The sequence below is a fragment of the Melospiza georgiana genome, chromosome 3 (genome assembly GCF_028018845.1).
Source record: "Melospiza georgiana isolate bMelGeo1 chromosome 3, bMelGeo1.pri, whole genome shotgun sequence".
NCBI lineage: Eukaryota > Metazoa > Chordata > Aves > Passeriformes > Passerellidae > Melospiza > Melospiza georgiana.
This window is the reverse complement of record NC_080432.1, coordinates 6,037,666-6,057,119: the sequence shown is the minus strand read 5'-3', so window position 1 is coordinate 6,057,119 and position 19,454 is coordinate 6,037,666. Positions and strand designations below refer to the sequence as shown.

At 45.3% G+C, this 19,454-nt stretch overlaps 3 protein-coding genes across 3 annotated transcripts; 2 read left to right on the top strand and 1 right to left on the bottom strand.

Moving 5' to 3' along the window:
* Positions 1-4,611: 4,611 nt before the first annotated feature.
* On the top strand, positions 4,612-5,565 carry LOC131081663 (taste receptor type 2 member 13-like). Its single transcript, XM_058020912.1, has one exon. It carries the CDS (start codon positions 4,612-4,614, stop codon positions 5,563-5,565), a length of 954 nt encoding a protein of 317 aa, XP_057876895.1.
* A 2,091-nt stretch (positions 5,566-7,656) lies between these two features.
* LOC131081680 (taste receptor type 2 member 40-like) lies at positions 7,657-8,616 on the top strand. The gene has a single exon (XM_058020935.1). It carries the CDS (start codon positions 7,657-7,659, stop codon positions 8,614-8,616), a length of 960 nt encoding a protein of 319 aa, XP_057876918.1.
* A 1,752-nt stretch (positions 8,617-10,368) lies between these two features.
* On the bottom strand, positions 10,369-17,596 carry ANKRD66 (ankyrin repeat domain 66). Its single transcript, XM_058020923.1, has 4 exons — positions 17,511-17,596; positions 17,183-17,399; positions 15,628-15,856; positions 10,369-11,265 (listed from the first exon to the last, which is right to left on the bottom strand). The coding sequence occupies exons 2-4, from the start codon at positions 17,319-17,321 to the stop codon at positions 11,085-11,087; spliced, it is 549 nt and encodes a 182-aa protein (XP_057876906.1). The 5' UTR covers positions 17,322-17,399; positions 17,511-17,596; the 3' UTR covers positions 10,369-11,084.
* Between the last annotated feature and the right edge of the window lie 1,858 nt (positions 17,597-19,454).

The following is a 19,454-nucleotide window of genomic DNA, read 5'->3' as shown; positions in this document are numbered from 1 at the left end:
CTTCTCCCTTTACACGGCAATCCAATGTCACTTCATACAGGGCCATGGCTTTGGCCATCATCACCCTGGAGGCATTTCCTGGCATGTGGATCAATGCTTTCATTGTTTGTGTGCTTTGCATTGCCTGGGTCAAGAAGAAAACCTTGAACTCTAATGAGAAGATCTTGCTGCTGCTGGGATTCTCCAGGTTTTGGTGTTTGTGTTTCTTGTGGATATATGTCTTTGTCTTGGAGATTTTTCCCTATTACCTTCTGGTCCATCCCATATTTCAACTACTTCAAGGTTCTTACAGCTTTTTTAATTGTTCCAACTTGTGGGTTTCTGCCTGTCTTTGTGGTTTCTATTGTATAAAAATTGCCAATTTCAGGAACAGGTTCTTCAGCTACCTGAAAGTAAAAATTGACAGGATGGTGCCATGGCTTCTGTTGGGGTCAGTGATGTTCTCCCTGATTACTGGAATTTTTGTCTACAACACTATTGATAGAGCTGTCTGTAGAAACCTCAATTTCACCAGACAAGAAACACTTTGGAAAGCAGATATTGGAAGAGAGGAACTTTTATTCCCTCTTTATTTTCTCATTGGTTTTTTATTCACCACTTCCTTCACGGTAGTCATTATTTCTGCTGTTTTCCTTCTCTTTTCTCTCTGGAGACACAAGTGCAAGATGCAGACAAACTCCATGAACAGCCTCAGCATGGATGCCCACATCAGAGCCATGAAATCTGTCCTCTCCTTCTTCATAATGTACAGCATAAACTTTATGTTTTTGATCTTGACTCTAGTTTATTCAATGGCGTACCAAAGTCACGTGCTAGTTCTTGCTCAATTAATTCAATATGCTTTTCCAGGTGTTCATTCCCTTTTTCTCATTCTCAGCAATCCCAAGCTGGAAAAGACACTTCTTAGGATTCTCTCTTGTGTGAAGTGCAAGCTTTGCATGAGGGAGAAACTGTAACAAATGCTGGAGCTCATGCAAAATATCTTCAGAGAAAACAATTTGAATTAATGTTCATTGCAAATCCCAGGCAGAATAGATTGTAGAGAAGTTCAGCATAGATGTTAAGAATATACAATTCAAACTGTTTAAACTAATATGAGTAGGACACAAATGAATTTCTATTTGCATTTAATTAAAACAGCTCTTGGAATCAAATTATTTTACGTAGCAAAGTCATTTAGACTGTGTACAGTTGGTGGATGCAAAAGGACAATAATCATGCTGCAAACCTGCCTCAAAAATTATGATTTTCACTCATTGAATTGACTGAATGAAACAACAGCTTAATCTCAATTTTGGTTTACCTTTCCTTCTGCTGAGGCCCTGTGCTGTGGCACATATTATGGGCTGTATGAGTGCCTGGCAGTGGCTGATAGCTCAGTGTGAACACGCTGAGCCCTGTCACTCCCCAGAGGAGGTCACTGAGCCACAAAGAGCGAGGCAGGAATGGCCCCGGGGAGCTCAGGGGCTGCAGAGCCCCCTGCCCACTGCAGCCCTGCGTGTCCTCTGTGCCCCACTGCCTGCAAGGACAGGATTGCCTGCTCTGTGGCACTGCTCTCCTGGCCTGGCTGACCTGGAGATGAGCTTGGCTTTTCCCACTGCACTCTGGCTCACTTACAGCCCCAGGATGTTGGGTTTTGTGCAAGGTGCAGCGTGGAATGCAGCCACAGCTTCATCTCACAGTGACCCACAGGCAGATGTACAGGGTGCCTGGGCCAGGAGCTGCAGCTGGGGGCCTGTGGGGTCTCAACCAGTTGAGGTCAAGGTTGTCCCATGCTGGGAAAAGCCAATTCCAGGCACTCCAATGGTCCCAACACCGGATACTACTCATCTCATCAGCGACCATTGTAGCTCCTGTGGGAAAACAGAAGTCCTGAAGGACTGCAGGCCATGGGAGGCAGCCATGCTGGAGCAGGAGAAAAATGAAGGAGACAACGTTTTATGAACTGACAACAACATTCCCTGTCCTCCTGTGCTCCTGAGGAGAGGAGATGCTAGAGAATGTCTGAATGAGTTAAATCAAGCCTAAGATTGTAGTGAGAGTCACTACAAAATCTATGTGTTGGATAAGTGCGTCCTAGTTATTCCAAATGAGCCACAGCTGTGAAGTCCTTAGTTGGGCAGCAGCTGTGGCTGCAAAGATAACTGGGATAAAAGGGGGTGGGTCGAAAGCTCAGGAGGAGCCCTTGTGAAGCCATGAGGAACTGCATAGCAGAGAGGAGCTGCATGGTAGAAAACCAGCTAGAAGGTATGGGCTTTAAGAATATCATAACAAGAGTATGGGACTCTAGAAATATGAAATACAATGAGATAACAACAACATAAGATTACTGGGTGGTGAAGATAAAATATTCTAGTTGTGTGCATGTTCTACATCATCCTACTCTGTTTTCAATAGGCAATAAATTAAACTGATTTTCTCTGCCTCAAGTCTGTTTTGTCTGTGAGAATAATTGCGGAGTGATTCCCCTGTCTTTGTCTTGACTCATGAGCAGTTCCACCCTATTTGCCAGCCCTGTCCTCTTCCAGAGTGAGAGTCAAGGAGTGACTGAGTGGGGCTCTGAGAGCTGCCCAAGGACAACTCCCCATGAGAGTGAAATGCGAAATAGTTCCAGTGGGGAGGAACACATTCAGTGCAGACAGCTCAGGGAGCAGCTGCAATGGGAGGGAGCTGCAGGCTGTGGGGAAGTGCTGGGAGTCCCAAGCATGGTGCCAGGCCTTGCACAGCAAAGGGCACAGGGACCTGTGGCACCAGCCAGCTGACAGGACACTCAAGACACCCCAGTCACCATGTGCACAGACAGGAAGGACACAAAATCCAAGGGATCCAATTGTTTGGCTCACCTCCTCAGAGGCACCCAGCTTGAGCTCCTTCTGTGCTACTGTGCCATGATTAAAGTGCTTGAAAGATGCAGAGGCCTGAGACTCCACTATGGGAAAGCCAGTGCCAAGCTGGAGAGGAAACCTGTTCTGGCTGTGAGTGTGGTGTGTGCAGGTAGTAGAGTGGGGCAGCTGCCCACGGTGAAGGGGCTTTGGTGCCTGCAGTGACAGTCTCTGGTGCTGGGGCGTGACTGTCAGAGGCCTCCTGGGTGGTGAGACAGGAAAGTTCCCTTCACACCAGCATGAACAGAGCAGAACCTGAACTGGTCATTTATTTTACCAGCTCATGCTCAGAGGGTTGTTTTACCTGACACCCAGTGCCAGGTGTGCATTTCTCATCTCCCCTGCAAAAAGCTTCCTCCCTGCTTCTGAACTGAGAGTTACAACCATTTAGGCCAGAGCAACCTCTCAATCACTGCAGTATGACTTTTTCCAAAGACCATACATACTAGCAGGCTGCCTCACCCAACTACCAACTCTCCTTAAACAGCAATTGCCGAGAAACAAGCAAACAAATAATTAAAGCCACTTGATAACATGCTAAACCACCTTCTGGGGTTAGGAGGCTTTTGGATTTGAATTTATATTTCCATAACAAGTTCATGATACCTGCCCTGAAGAGATTTCATTTTGCTTTCAGGATTCTGAAACAATTATGGCCATCTGCACATTGAAGGCCAGTTATGGATGGAATAGATTTTCTCAGAAGAAACTGGGCCACTAATAGCCTAACCAGTTAGCTAACCAAGGCTAACCCTCTTGGATTTCCCGTAATAAAGAAGCATTATGGAGAGGGAAGATTTTAGCCTAAACCAAACTCAGATGGAAGCAATATGGTCTGTATGTCATGTCTCTCAGATCTTAATACAAATGTGTGTCCCTCCATATGCATAAAATCAGCAGTCTGATGCATTTTGCGATGCACAAGGACATGCAAAAAATGCACATAAGCTGGTAGATACAATGCCCTGCAGAATCCTTCCCATTCTTCAGTAGTGCCAGAGGGCATGGATTTGAACAAAAAGCAGACTCCTGTCTTTCAAGCACCTGGTCCCTATTACCTTGATCTGAAAACTCAGCACTGGAGATTCTGATTTATATACACCTCTACTTTTTTTTAAGGTACCACATTCCTCACACTGAGCTGATTCCAAGCCACAGTCACAGTGTGATCCTGTTATTGTAATATTTTATCCTGGTTCTGACCAGGACAGGGTTAATTTTTGCCAGGGTAATGTTTTTTTGTTAATTTTTTTATCATCTCCAGGTAGATGATACACGTGTTCAGGAGAGGGGTCAGTTCAGATGATACAGCCGTCAGGAAAGGGCAGGGCCAGCCCTCAGGGGTTATTCTATGCCACCTCAATGACAGGGGGCAAGGGAAAAGCTCTGTCTTTCAGATCAAACAGGGATCAGTCTCAAAATCAAAACACTCTCCACCGCAGAAAAAGATCTCTGCTCTTTGTGACACCCAGCACAGCCCTCCCAAACCAACATTCAAATAGTCAAGAGAGGCCCCGGGTAAGGGGATACCCAGCACATTTACATCCCTGCACCTGCCCTGCGCCCACAGCAGCGGCACCAAAATCCCCCCCAGCAGCAGCAGCAGCAGCAGCTCTATAAAGCTCCTGTTGCCATCCCTGACATTCCACCAAGAGCAGCCACTGACCTGCCTCAGGCTCTGCTGCCACAGCCCCCTTGGCCAGCACAGCTCTGATCACCAGCTCACACCATGGAAGCTTGTCACCCTTCACGACAACCCAAGGTTACTTCATACGGGGCCATGGCTTTGGCCATCATCACCCTGGAGGCATTTCCTGGCATGTGGATCAATGCCTTCCTCGTTTGTGTGCTTTGCATTGCCTGGGTCCAAAAGAAAACCCTGAACTCTAATGAGAAGATCTTGCTGCTGCTAGGATGCTCCAGGTTTTGGTATTTGTGCTTCTCATGGGTATATTGCTCCCTTTCAATAACTTATCCCAATTACCTTTTTGTTCAACCCACATTTCAACTAATTGTACTTTTTCAAAGCTTTTCTAATTGTTCCAACTTGTGGGTTTCTGCCTGTCTTTGTGTTTTTTATTGTATAAAAATTGCCACTTGCAGGAACAGGTTCTTCATCTACCTGAAAGTTAAAACAGACAGGATTGTGCCCTGGCTTTTGTTGGCATCTTTGCTTTTCGCCTTGGCTATCGGCATCATTGCCTATGACATCGCTGTTACAGAGCTCAGTATCAACCACAATTCCACTGGGCAAGGAAATTTTTCAAAAGTTAGTGACAAAATGGGTGAAAATTTTTTCCAGATATATTTTATCTATGGCTTGGGATTTGTCACATCTTTCACAGTAGTCATCTCTTCTGCCCTTCTCCTTCTCTTTTCTCTCTGGAAACACAAATGCAAGATGCAGAAAAACTCCATGAAGGACCTCAGCATGGATGCCCACATCAAAGCCATGAAATCTATTCTCTCCTTTTTTATAATGTATAGTATTAACTTTATATTTTTGATTCTGTCACTAATTCCTTCAACAAAGGAAGAAAAATATGTGGCACTTCTTAGTTTAATATTTCTGTACGCTTTTCCAGGTGTTCATTCCCTTATTGTGATTTTCAGCAATCCCAAACTGAAAAAGACACTGATAAGAATAATATCCTGTGTCAAGTGCAAGGATTGCATGAAGTAGGAAGTGTAATAAAAGCTTGATCCTACACAAAATCTTGATATTTCATTTTAAGACACAAGTCAGTTTATCTCTAGGGTAACTCTCTGGGCAGTGTAGATGATACAGATGTTCTTTCTTTAGCACTGAAGTTAAGAATAAATATTTCAAATTCTTTGAGTCAAATAAGTATGAATTAGATTATTGCTAGTACTTCATTTTGGTAATTCTTTGAGTTCAATTCTTGTCAATAACAAATTCATTTAGATCTGGTATGTGGGCTGGTTACAAAGGGGCAATAATTGCACTGCAAATCTTCCTCAAGCGCTTTGGCAATTGCTGATTGAAAAATTACTGTACTCAGCATCAGGTTTATTTGTGTTTGGGTTTATATTTCTTTCTGCTGTGTCTCTGTTTTTTGCAATATTATCACTTGTAACACTGGGTGGGGTGGCTGTATCTTGAAGAACTTGCAGTCTGAGGAGCGCCCATATTGGAGACATATGATCCTGAAGGACTGCAGCCCTCAGATGGGATCCACACTCTAGCAGGGAAGACAGAGTGAAGAGGAAGGGGAAGAGAAACCTTTTTATGGACTGACTGCAACGCCTATTCAATGTCACCCTGCACCATGTCGGGGAGGAGGTGGAGAAGCTGGGAATGAAAGAGTGAATTTTGAGCTGTGATGAAGAAGGGTGGAAGGACAGTTCTCTAGTTTTGTGCTTGTTCCTCACCATCCTACTCTATATTCAATCAGCAATAAATTATATTAATATTTTGAAATTTGAGTCTGTTTTCTCCATGACAGTAACTGGTGGGTGATCTCCCCATCTTTATCTCAACCCATGAGTTTTCCATCTTCTGTTTTCCCTCTTGAACTGTTGCAGAGCAAGAGTGAAAAAGAGGCCGGATGGAGGGTCTGGCAGGTGTCCAAGATTGTTAAACAATCCACAGCAGGTCATGTAAAATTAAATAATTCCAACATCAACAGAACAGAATCTAACTGTTAATTTCTTTCACCAGCTCTGGCTAAGAAGGACAATTTACTGCATACTCAGTGCCAGGTGTGTATTTTTCATATTATCACCTTCAAAAAGATTTGCTCCTGTTCATGAAATGAGAGAAACAACGTTTTAAACCACAGTAACATCTTAATCACAACAATATTTCCTTTTCCCAAGACCTCACAGTCTCCACAGAGGGTGGCAGATACAAAGTCTTGGTGAATCTCTCCCCTTCTCCAATGACACTGGAGGGGATGGCTTTGAACTAAAAGCAGACCCTGGGTTTTAAAGAACAAATCCACACATTCCATGCATTGAAAATCTGGTATTTGAGATACTGATTTTATATTGTTTTGTTTTCAAAAGGCCAGATTACCCATGCAGAGCTGAGCCCAAAATTCAGCCATGTGTGGTCCGCACAGTCCCAGCACAGACAGTTCAACTACATACAGGTTGTAATAGAAATAACTTCTATTCACAAAGACATGGAGAGGAGAAGAAAGAAGCAATCAAGCAAGCAAACAAACAAGGAAAAAAACCCCAACAACCCCACAGAGTGTTTTCTATTAATTCAGAAAAAGAAGAGGAAACTCACATCAAAGCCTTAAGCAGAGAACAGGCATTATCAGGAAATCAAAAATTCCCTCAAGGCATATAGTCTGCCCATCATAAATGTAAAAAAAATACAAAATAAATAACATTTTAAAATTAATGCAATCAAAAATAAAATTGGACATAGTAGGTGACAAAGGAATAGAAGAACTCAGATCGTCAAGCCTGACACTGATCAAACAGGGATCAGTCTCAAAATGAAAACACCGCAGAGAAACATCTCCGCTCTTTGTGACACCCAGCACAGCCCCCCCAAACCAACATTCAAATAGTCAAGAGTGGCCCCAGGTAAGGGGATACCCAGCACATTTACATCCCTGCACCTGCCCTGTGCCCACAGCAGCGGCACCAAAATCCCCCCCAGCAGCAGCAGCAGCAGCAGCTCTATAAAACTCCTGTTGCCATCCCTGACACTCCACCAAGAGCAGCCACTGACCTGCCTCAGGCTCTGCTGCCACAGCCCCCTTGGCCAGCACAGCTCTGCTCCCCAGCTTGCACCATGGAAGCTTGTCACCCTCGACAGCAATCCAATGTCACTGCATACGGGGCCACAACTGTGGCCATCATCACCCTGGAGGCATTTGCTGGCATGTGGATCAATGCTTTCATCGTTTGTGTGCTTTGCATTGCCTGTGTCAAAAAGAAAACTTTGAACTCTAATGAGAAGATCTTGCTGCTGCTGGGATGCTCCAGGTTTTGGGATTTGTGCATTGCCTGGATATATAAATTTCTTTCCTTTATTTATCCCAATTACCTTTATGTTCAAACCATACTTCAACTAGCTGTATTTTTTCAAGCCTTTTTTAATCATTGCAACTTGTGGTTTTCAGCCTCTCTTTGTGTTTTTTATTGTATAAAAATTGCCACTTTCAGGAACAGGTTCTTCATCTACCTGAAATTAAAAATTGACAGGATGGTGCCCTGGCTCTTGTTGGGATCAGGGATTTTAGCTTTGGCTGTCGGCATTGTTGCCTATGATGTCGCTGATACACCGCACTGCAACAGCAATTCCACAGGACAAGGAAACTTTGGGACAGCAAATATCAAAATGGATAAACATTTTTTCCCTTCTTTTTTTCTCGCTGGCTTTGAATATGCTGCTTCATTCATGGCAGTCATCTTTTCTGCTGTTTTCCTTCTCTTTTCCCTCTGGAGACACAATCGCACGATGCAGACCAACTCCATGAAGGACCTCAGCATGGATGCCCACATCAGAGCCATGAAATCTATTTTCTCCTTCTTAGTGGTGTACAGCATCAACTTTGTATGTTTGGTCTTAAATATGGTTTATGTCACAAAGAAGTTAAATCATATGACATTTCTCATTTTAGTATTTCAGTACATTTTTCCGGGTCTTCACTCCCTTGTTCTGATTTTCAGCAACCCCAAATTAGAAAAGGCACTGCTAAAGATTCTTCCCTTAGAAAGAAGTGTAAAATGCAAGGTTTGCATGAGTTAGGGACTGTAATAAAATCTGGAGCTCATGCAAAATGGTAATACTACATTATAGAAAACAAGTAGTTTAATCTCTAGTGCAACTTTCCAAGCATTGTACATGATACAAATGTTCTCATCACTGATATTAAAAATATATAATTCAAATACTATGAAATAAATTAATGTGACTTACACCATATATTTTCAATTATAATTTCATGTAGATAATTATTTGAGTTTAATTATTGTCAGTAACAAAGTTATTTAGACCTGGTACAGGGGCTGGCCGTAAAAGGGTAGTTAAAATACTGCAAACTGGCCACCAAATGCTCTGGCATTTTCTGATGGAAACAATGGAAATCAACTGCAGGGTTTCTCTGTATTTTGGTTTACCTTTCCTTCTGTGTGATATATTATGGGCTGTATGAGTGCCTGGCAGTGGCTGATAGCTCAGTGTGAACACGCTGAGCCCTGTCACTCCCCAGAGGTGGTCACTGAGCCACAAAGACCGAGGCAGGAACGGCCCCAGGGAGCTCAGGGGCTGCAGAGCCCCCTGCCCACTGCAGCCCTGCGTGTCCTCTGTGCCCCACTGCCTGCAAGGACAGGATTGCCTGCTCTGTGGGACTGCTCTCCTGGCCTGCTCTCACCTGGAGATGAGGTTGGCTTTTCCTGTGCACACTGGCTCAGTGAAACACCCAAGTTTTGTTCTGGATCAGGGAAACAGCATGAAAAGGGAGTGGAGGAGACAACTCACTGTGAACTGACTGCAATTTCATTTTCCTTCCCCCTGTGCTGCTGTGGAAGAGGAGGTGGAGGAGCTGGAGATGAAGGAGGGAAGTTGAGCTTCAGATGAAAGGGTGGTGGAGGCGGTGGGTTCTAGTTTGTGTTTATTTCTCATCATCCTATTGTACTTTTAGTAGGTAAATAAATTCATTTTCTGCACATCAAGTCTGTTTCATCTGTGACAGTAACTGGTTAGTGATTTCACTGTATTTTTCTTGATCCATCAGCTTTCCATCCTATTTTCCACCCCATTTATGGGTGACAGTGAAGGAACAGCTGGGTGGGCATCCAGCTGCTCCTGAGGTCAACTCACCAGAGCAGGTGAAACATGCAGAATGGAGCAGAACCTGAACTGGTCACTTCTACCAGCAGCTCAGGTCCAAAGGCAGATTGTAAGCATCTCTTCTGGACACATCTCCCCTGGGAGAGACCTTGAAAGGACAAAAAGCCACACATCCCTTCTTCCCCTGCTGCTCTTCATGATCTTCATCCTTTAGCATGACAATCCCAACCCCTTTTGCAGGAAAGCCCTGGAAGATCCATCTCATACCCTACATCTTGTGCAACATCTATCCCTCCCAATCTCACATGCCACAAGACTCAGCAGGCAAAATCCAGCACCTTGCAAAAATCACCACATAAAACACCACAGTCCCAGTGAATCACATTGCAGATCCCTCCTTCCATCCCCATGAAAATGTGACAGACAGCACAGAATCCCACTCCTGTGCACCAGCCCCACTCAGCTGGCACTGCAGGGGACAGGGTGTCCATCAGCACAACCACCCTGCACAGCCCATGGGCACAGATGCAGGATGTGCCCAGCCTGGAGAAGCTGGCACATGACAGGTGCCAGAAGTCAATGGGAAGGGCTGCCCTGTGCTGGCACAGTATGGAAAACCACTCTGAGTCACATTCCAAGTCTTTATGACTGAGAAGTGAAAGTGTTAAAAATGCTTTTGCCATGGAAAGCATTGATGAGCAGAAGCAGAACTCAATAACACTTGCACACCCTTTCTATTTGCAGAAACATGAATATGGCTGGGGACAATGCTACAAAAAGGCAGTGCTCCAGTACCCTTGGTAGTCACAGCTGTCTGAAACCAGCCAGGAAGGAGCATATTTTCCCTTTTGCTGGGCCAGGAATGGAAGATTCAGGCTGTTGGACCCATGTGTCAATTGAAAGCTCAGCATTAATATCTCAGCTTTATCCAGAAGAAGCAAGTACATCTCACTTCCAAGAAATGAGACAGGCATCACCAGAGGCTGCAAGTCCATGTAGAGCCTCCTGGTTAACTCAGTGACAGAAGTAAAGATGCAAAGGGCACAGACATCAGCAGAGCAAGCAGAACCACAATCCAAGATGCTTTTGTGAATCAGGTAGGATCAAGACTATTTTTTCCCTGGCAATATGTGTAACCGCCATTGCAGGAACTCTAAACATTGCAGTGATTTACAGTATTGGTATATTTAAACATATCCTTCAATTGTTTTTATTTTAGAGATCAGATACATAGAAACACACAGAGAGGCTGAAGCTCTTCTAGCTCTTAAGGAGATTATTTACAGTGTGTCTCTAAGGATGCACTCTTGTAGCCTTCTGCTTATTCTGTTCACACAAATATCACACTACAGATCCACCTGAAGTCTGCCAGTGCCTTTGCTCTGCATTGCAAGTGCTCAGAGGCACCAAACAGGCACCAAACACTACTGCTTCCCCCTTTTCCCCCCATCTTTCTTTAGAATAGAGGCCGTACCCTTCTCCCAAAAACATGGTGGATTTTTCTTAAGCTCTTCTTTCTTGAGTTCCCAGTCTTCATCTCTGTGGTCTAAGGGGATTTTTCTCAGTGCAGCTTTCCTGTGGTAGTTCCTGCTCTCCACCTCTGCTCTGGGAGAGAAACCAAGAGTGAGCACAGCACACACATCTCTGTTCACGGGTGCCCATCTGGGGGCTCAGGGCTTGTGTCTCAGTCAGGTCAAAACCCTGATGCCACCCACAATTGAGAAAGACCACAGTGTGTCCAGCATGGTGCAGCCCCAACCTCCCCTCACAGGGAGCGCCTGGGCCCCAGCCCTGCCTGCATCCAGACATGGACATTCCAAGTGTAAATCTTGCCAAGGAGAAGACCAACCCTTTCCTCCTCCTGCAGGGCTCTGATTTTGTAGGCACTCAGGATTCAGGAATCTCTGTCAGAAAAAACCATCCAATATCAGGAAAAATCCTTCTTTTCTGTAAGAGAGCATTTCTGTCACATGAGTGCAATGGTGCTCTAGCTGCCAGCACAGAGCAAAGTCAGCAGCTCCATATGGATGGATCTCATCACGTGGGCTTTCCATGTCATAGACTCACAGAATGGTTTCAGCTCGAAGGGACATTATCTCATTCCATACCTTCTGCCATGGACAGGGACACCTTCCCCTAGACCAGGCTGCTCAAAGCCCCACCCAGTTTGCCCTTGGACACTTCCAGGGATGGGGCAGCTGCAGCTTCTCTGGGCAACCTGTGCCAGGGCCTCACCAGCCTCACAGTCAAGAATTGATTCCTAATATATCTAATCCTACCTACCCAGACCATTCCCCCTTGTCCATGCCCTTGTCCAAAGTTCCTCTCCAGCTCTCTTGTAGGCTCCCTTCAGGTACTGAAAGGTGCTCTAAGGTCTCCACAGGGCCTATGTTTGACAGTGGTGGTTGATGCCCCACAGCTGCTGGTGTTTAAGAGGCATTTGGGCCTTCTTAAGATGCTTTAAATTCTGGTCAGTCCTGAAGTGGTCAGGACATAGGACTAGCAGTAGATCCCTTCCAACTGAACTACCCTATTGTCTTCTATTAAGTATCTGCTCCCAAGGGCAAGAAACCTTTTTCTATAAAACTTTTAAATATAAAGATTCCTTTATTTATTTACACATGAGTATATATATGCCCTGATCTTAGACAGCAGGACCCTTGGGTACAATTTCAACAGCTGGCACTTTGCAGAGAGGCTGGCAGCAGACATGGGCTGAGGGGTCTCTGTGCCTTTTTTGGCAGGTCTCATAGCATCAAGAGTAAAGCCTTTTTCATGCAAGCCAAATCTAATGTAAAATACGCATTTGCTATTCAGAAGCAGCTGTTTTGAAAGCAGCTGTTTCCTAACTTTTGCATGTTCATGCAAACCTCAGTGAGCGGTACTGATACTCAGCAGCGGAATATTCCTAATATTTGCAAGTTAATAATATTTACATGTTGATACATGTCATATTTCCATGTGGGTGCAGTCCTCAGCATAATTCAGTGGCCCGGCCCAGGAAGGCAGCTGGCAACACCTGGGGACCAACAAACAGCATGCAAGGGTCACATGGTGCTAGAGGGGGCTGAATTCGAATTAATGAAGGATTTGGATGCTCATAGCCTATGTAGATATGCACATCAGCCCTACAGTTGGTGCAGACCCTCAGATGGTTTTAAAAATTTCCTTTTTTTCTGTTTTTGCATGACAGGCAAATATCCAAATATGACAGGATGGTGTGTAACAAAATGTTCCTCATATTTATATCCCACACACACCACTGTGTGGAAAGCAGAGATGCTCTATGCCGCACAGTATTTTGTGCAAGCACATTCTGAATTCTCTGTCTCAGGCATACACTGTGCTGCCCTGTACTCTTTGGCACTGCCTGACCCTGGACATCACCTCTGGGACCTTCTGCACATCTGAAGGAGCAGACAGTAATCGAAATTACACTACAAGTGACAACCGTTCCTCCTAGTTTACTCCAAGTTGGCTGATGTGATGCCAGTGTGAGGGTGAAAGCATCCACTGTGGTCATAAATGATAGTGGCTGGTTTTAAAAAGTATTCCTGAGCCTCAGTGATAAACTTGTGGCTGCCCACAGGCTGGGTTATGGCCATGAGGTGATTGTACAGGTTCTGCGTGTGTTCTAGACGGGGCATTTGAAGCATCTTCCAGTCATTAGATATCCCAGCCATGCTGAGCCATGCAGCTCTGGGATGAGTCAGGCCAGCATGTGATTCTGAAAGACAAGTTTTCCACCTTAAATCATGAGTTTTCCACTTTAAATCTGAGTCATTCACCTCAGAAAGCCCTTCATCAGCTGACCTGAGTCACCATGGGCTGTTGCTAAGGTGTCTCAGATGATGATGTCAATCATTCTGGCAATCAACCTGTCAATCATTCTCCCAGGCACCTCTGCCTGCCACAGGCATTACCCTTTGGCATCATCCAGCCAATTCCCCTGCCCCCTGCTCCTATGGCTCTGGAGCACATCCAGGGCACAGGAAATTCTACAGACTTGGCAGGAATTACTGGTGAGATTAGTGCAAAACAGACAGCATTGAATAGGCAAGTAATTGCTATAAATTTTTCATCCAAGGGACAGAAGTCTGCAGACTTTCACCTTCTGGATTAGACAATATTTACCTGTTCTGGTGTAGAAACTAAGTATGCCGAGAGCTGAGAAGAGTATAAAGAGAATCTCCACTGGAAGACAATGCCCCATTCTCAGAGGTCTGGCCGACCTGAGCTTTACTACCTAGACACTGGATAGGTAGTAAAAAAATCTAATTTGCAAAGCTTCATTATCAGCTGCTGGCTGCCTAAATGCCTTTAAACTGAGGGTCTGAAAGTAAGAAGAGCTGATACATCTGTGTGGAAGGAAAGTGGTGAATAGTGGGAGATTACGGCGTGTCAGTTCCAAACCCAAAAAGACTTTAGCTCTAAGATGGTCTGGATGCCCTTTTCTGGCAGTGTTCAGCTCTATCACACTGGAAAGGGCTTTGAGCAATCTGATCTAGCAGACCTTACCATGGTCCCTGTCCATGGTAAGGGGTTGGAATGAGATGAGCTTTAAGGCCCCTTCCCACCATTCTATGATTCTGTGTTGGGTGGGCAGGTAAAATGCAAAGCTATTAGCAGCTTCCAACAGCCAGAGTTTGGAAACCAGAGCTTGTGCCTCCACTACAAGGTTTTCTGGGCTCTGTACAGGGAAATTTTGCCCAGTTTGGCTGTCTTTTCTTCTGGAAGGACTCTGATGTGTCAAGATAAAAGGTGGGCATGGGGCATTTCAGCAGGAACCAAGCTGAAGAAGTACAGCAGAAGGACAGGAGTACCTACAGAAAAGTTCATATGGATTAATGAAAAGTGGCATTTGTAAGGCACTGGCCTCCTCAGATATCTGCCTGTCACCGTGCCTGATTTCAAACTTGGCAGCTTGTGTGCTGCACTGGCAAGCTGGAGACTTTGAGTTGGATAAATGCCTATTAAAAAAACAACAAAGAGGATATATATGGTATCAAAGCAGTCTTGAGAATGTGGAAGTGGTGCCAGTGAAGGATGATGATGGGACTCTAATGTCACAGAAAAACCCAGGGAGAAAACACTTTTGGGAGCTCTCAGCATTCCAGGGTCTGGCACATGTGTCTTTTGTGGGCAGTGTGTTGAAGTAAAATAGTGTTGGGACCGTGGCTTGCACTGAACAAGTTGGTTGGCCTCTGGTGATCCGTCCCACTCCTTTACAGAGATGAAGGATGGGACACAGCTCAAACCTCTGCAGTAAAGCATCCTGATCCAGGGAAACACCTTTGCAAGGATGAAAATACCTGTGAGCCGAGCCAACAGCTGAAAAACAGGAATGGTAATTGGGAACCATTAAAAAACATATTTATTATGGCATGTGCTGCCACAGTGCTAACTGTAAGCAATTAAGACAACAAAGATTTTCCCAAAATTTGGAAGTACTATATGACCATCCTATTAAGTGGTCTAATTTACAGTGATTATGTAAAAAATAGGGTGGCTTTTTTTTCTTTACTATAAGAAAGCCAAATGATATACATATAAATATATATACACACACAGACACACACACAGCTGCCGAGGGCTGTTCCTAAAGAACTCAACCCGTGCATTTGCTATTCACCACTGTAAGGGCTTAACACTCGTCAGTTGTTGCTTTTATTTCAGTTGCTTAATAACGGCCCTGCAACATCCTTACAAAAACAATGATGTCATGAAGTGGTAACGATTTTGAAAACATACCAAGGGAAACCGCAGGAGGCAGGGGAATAAAAGAATGTCTTCTCACGGCTTCCCCCTGACAGGCCCGTGTTTGCTCGTCCACTACAGCTTGTGTGTCAGGGCTTTAGCAGGCTTTGAGTGGGAAGATAGTAACACATCTTGTGTGTTCTGGTCCTCTGTGGAGCAGTGGAGTTAATTTTCACTGCAGCCGCAGCGAGACCTGCCACCACTACTCACTTTTCCAAGAATCTGCAGCACTCCCGGTGTCCGTAGATCTCCGCGAGCCTCCGGGGAGTGTCTCCGAAGAGGTCGGCGGCATCCATAGCAGCGTGCAGGGAGTGAAGGGCGCGGAGCACCCGCAGCTTGCCCGCCTCGGCGGCGAAGTGCGCCGCGGTCCAGCCCACATCGCTCCGCAGGCAGGGCCGGGCACCGTGATCCACCAGGAGCCTGACCAGGTCCGAGCGCCCTGGCAACGCGCAGCAAAGAAGATGCTTTACAATTTATACCTTCGGGATGCACAAGGGGGTCACACACAGCTGGTCATAATTCCCTCAGACAGATTTCACCCACCTGACTATCTGGTTTATCATATCAGGGATACTGAACTGAAAATGCTGGTTATTTGCTCTCAAACTCGACATTTCCCAGGATAAATTTACAACAAAAACAACAACCAAATCAAAAAGCTTTCTAATTTCTGAACAGCACATCTCAATTAGTCATTGACCAATTGGCTATTTCATTGCTTCATTTTGCTTTTTAGTTCAATTGCAAAATAAAATTTAAACATTGAGAATGGGAAAATCTGTGAACAGCTTTACTAAAACAAAGATTTTTGGATAGCAGGTGGAGAAACTACTGCTTCTTCATTCACTTTCACATTTTTCTAACTAGTGGAATTGCTTAAAGAAGCAAAAAAAAAAAAAAAAGTTATTTTTACACCACTTCACACTGCCTTGACTGAGCTAGACTACTCCAAATCACATCTAGGCTCTGTCAGCTTCTCACCATCATTTTTGTTAAGTAGCTCAGTCCCCTTTGCTAATGTTCAAATGCCTAATAATCCATTTGATGCTGGATACATGGTCTTAAGTGTAAAACAGGAAATCACACACTTGATTTCTGAGCAAAGACAGATGTGATGACATGAGATCCCAACAAATACTGTAGCACAGAGAAGTAGAGGCCCAGTTTCCCATTTTACACTGTGTGGAATTACACATTATTTATTGTTGCATCATCTATTTTTTGGGCTGCAAAGGGATATTTGAGTTTACCAGACACTTCTGAAGGTGAAGGACCAATGGGAGCTGCAAGCAGCTCTGGTCCTGCATTGTTCATTCAAAAGGTGGGGATATACAGAGCAATGTAAAAATGCAGTTATTATTTTGTTCTAATTGGTTTGATAAATACCTGGTGTAAATACAGTGGGTTTGACCTCCTGCTCTTTCCCACAGGTGTACATGAGAAATAAACTCAGGGAGTCATCTCTTAGAAAAGGGGGAAAAAGCAGCCATTCCCTATGTGTACATCATGTAAATTGCAAATCGTTGTATGATGGAAGCAAAAAAGCTAAAAATCAGTTTAACAGCAGTCTCATAAACTATTTTGTAGGCAAAGTTCCCATTTAAATGCATATTTAACTTTTTTTTTTTTTTTTTTTTTTGCACATTAGGGACAAAATTACCAAACACAAGCTGAGATTTTGCCAGCCTAGATACAATCACAGGTGATCAGCATCACCTTTTATGATGTCCATTCACAGAGGCAGCAGAGCTGGGGGTGCCCTTACCTTTGGCAGCAGCCCAGTGCAGGGGGGTCCTGCCATGCCAGTCAACATCCTTCTGGTTTGGGTCACAGCGCCCTGCCTTCAAAATCTTCTTAACCAGGTCATAGTCACCCACAGCCACGGCTTCATGGAGCTCTGTCATGCTGCAGGAAGGCACGTGGTGACAGAGAGATGCTCATTCAGTGGTGTGCACTGATGGTCAGCTCCTCTCAGCAGCTTCCTGGATTAAAAATGAGACAGGCACCATGAGAAACCAAGATTTATGCAAAAAAACAGGGAAAAGGAATGATGGGGGAAAAAATAAATTATCTTCAAACCAGTGATCACATACTGATGGTGAGTTTTGGTCTGTAGACACAGAAATCTGCAGCAAAGTGCAGTCCTTTATATAAAGGACTTGTAGCTAAAGCCACATTGAACATTCGCTACAGGTTTGTTGTGCTCACTAACCATGGGAACTGGCTCCTCCCTTGCCAGTGCTGCAGCATTACTGGTAGCATTTTATTGCAGAGAAAATCAGAAACAGAAACATCTATGCAAGCATCCTCTGATGTTCTTTAGTGAAAATGATAAAAAGGGATAATAATAATTAAGCATATAAAAAGAGATGATAGGGCAAGGATGAATGGTCTTAAACTAAGATTCATAGCCTGTTTCACACCTGGGTGGTTGGACTGTGTAGATAAGATCCAAAAGAAAGACCCATATTTGTCTTCTACTGAGTTTGACTCCTGCACATCTTGGAAATCTGAGAATACATAAAGAAGGAAATTAAATTTTGGAGCCCCTAGTGGGCCAAAGAAGTATCATGGGATCTCTGTTACTCTAACCACCTGTGTACTGCTTCCTCCTCCTCATTGTCTCTCACTTACCTTGAAGAACCTGTTCCTTTAGATTAAAAAAAGATCTTCTGACTTGTTCTCCAACACCTTTCACCAGCATCAAATCTATCCTGAAAATGTCAAACTTTAATGCATCCAGCCCATCACTGAAATGAAGTCTGGACAAGAGTACAGGAAAAAAAAATCTTGGACCTTTTCATACAACTTTTGTATTCTTTTGCAGCTTCAGCTCATACCCATACTGTTAGGGAAGGGAAGCTGCTGATCCCAAGGCAGGAGCTCAGCAGCTCTCCAAGGGGACAGTCCACAGGGGCAACTTCATGAGCAATTTAAACCAAGACAAATTCTACCTCCCCTGCTGCCTCCCTTTGCTAGCCTTGCAGCTCATTGGGGCATTTCACAGCTGCTGATCTCTCACAAAATTAATCTTTTATTACTTCAGGTGAACTCCCTGCATTCAGCATTACTGAGGGGTCAAACGCCAGGACTATGCAAAGCAGGGTGAGTACAGATCTGCCCCACAGGTAGGAACCTGTGCTAAACTCCTCTGCAGCCACCCCAGATGTCACACCCAAAGTGGGATCTGCCTCCCTAGACTGTGGTTATCCGCTTTATAAGGACACAGGAAAAGATTTGTATTTTTACAGCACAACCTAGAGCCAAAGCGCCGTCCCCCGCTGCTCACCCGGCCACAGGCATTGCAGCTCCTCCACGGGGTGTTGCAACCCATCCGGGGGAATTTTCCCTCGGGGTTCCTGCTGCTTGAGCCAGCCCCAGCCGGGAGATACCGAGCTCACACACACAAAGAGCCCGCACATGACTCTGTCCCTGCCCTACCGGGGCACGGCCCAGCGCCTCAGCAGCCGCGGGCTCCGCCGGGACGCGCAGGCAGTGCTGGGCATGCCTCCATAGCAGAACTTTGTATTCCAGGCCCAGGGAGGATTTCTCTCAGAAAGATTGTCTCAGCTGGAAACCAAGGCAAAGTTTGGTCCCTCCCCTTCGGGGAGAGCCCGGCAGTCGCTGTGCCTGCGACAGAGGCGGCGTCCTGAGGGAGCAGCCGCTGCTCGCCCGGCTCCGGAGGGCCGTGGGTGGCCAGAGGGGACATCCCGCTCCTTGGGACGGCGGGACGGGAGCAGGGGACGACCGGGACACAGCAGGTACGTGAAGCCCCGCAAAGAGCAAAAAGAGAATGTGGGGGGAGCACGGGAGGAGCAATGGTGACGTGAGGGGAATTTTAAGGAGTTAATTTCTGCGCAGCACCTCACGCGGCTTCACTGCTCGCACTCCCTGTGCCCAGCCCTCGAGGGATCGCGCTCCTCCGCTTCCTTTCTTCCTTCCAGCCCCTTATCCAGCCCCAAATCCCTGTGGAAGGGTGGGAATGACACCCGGGTAACGGGGTGACAGGGGTGACAGAGGACATGTCGCTTTGCCTA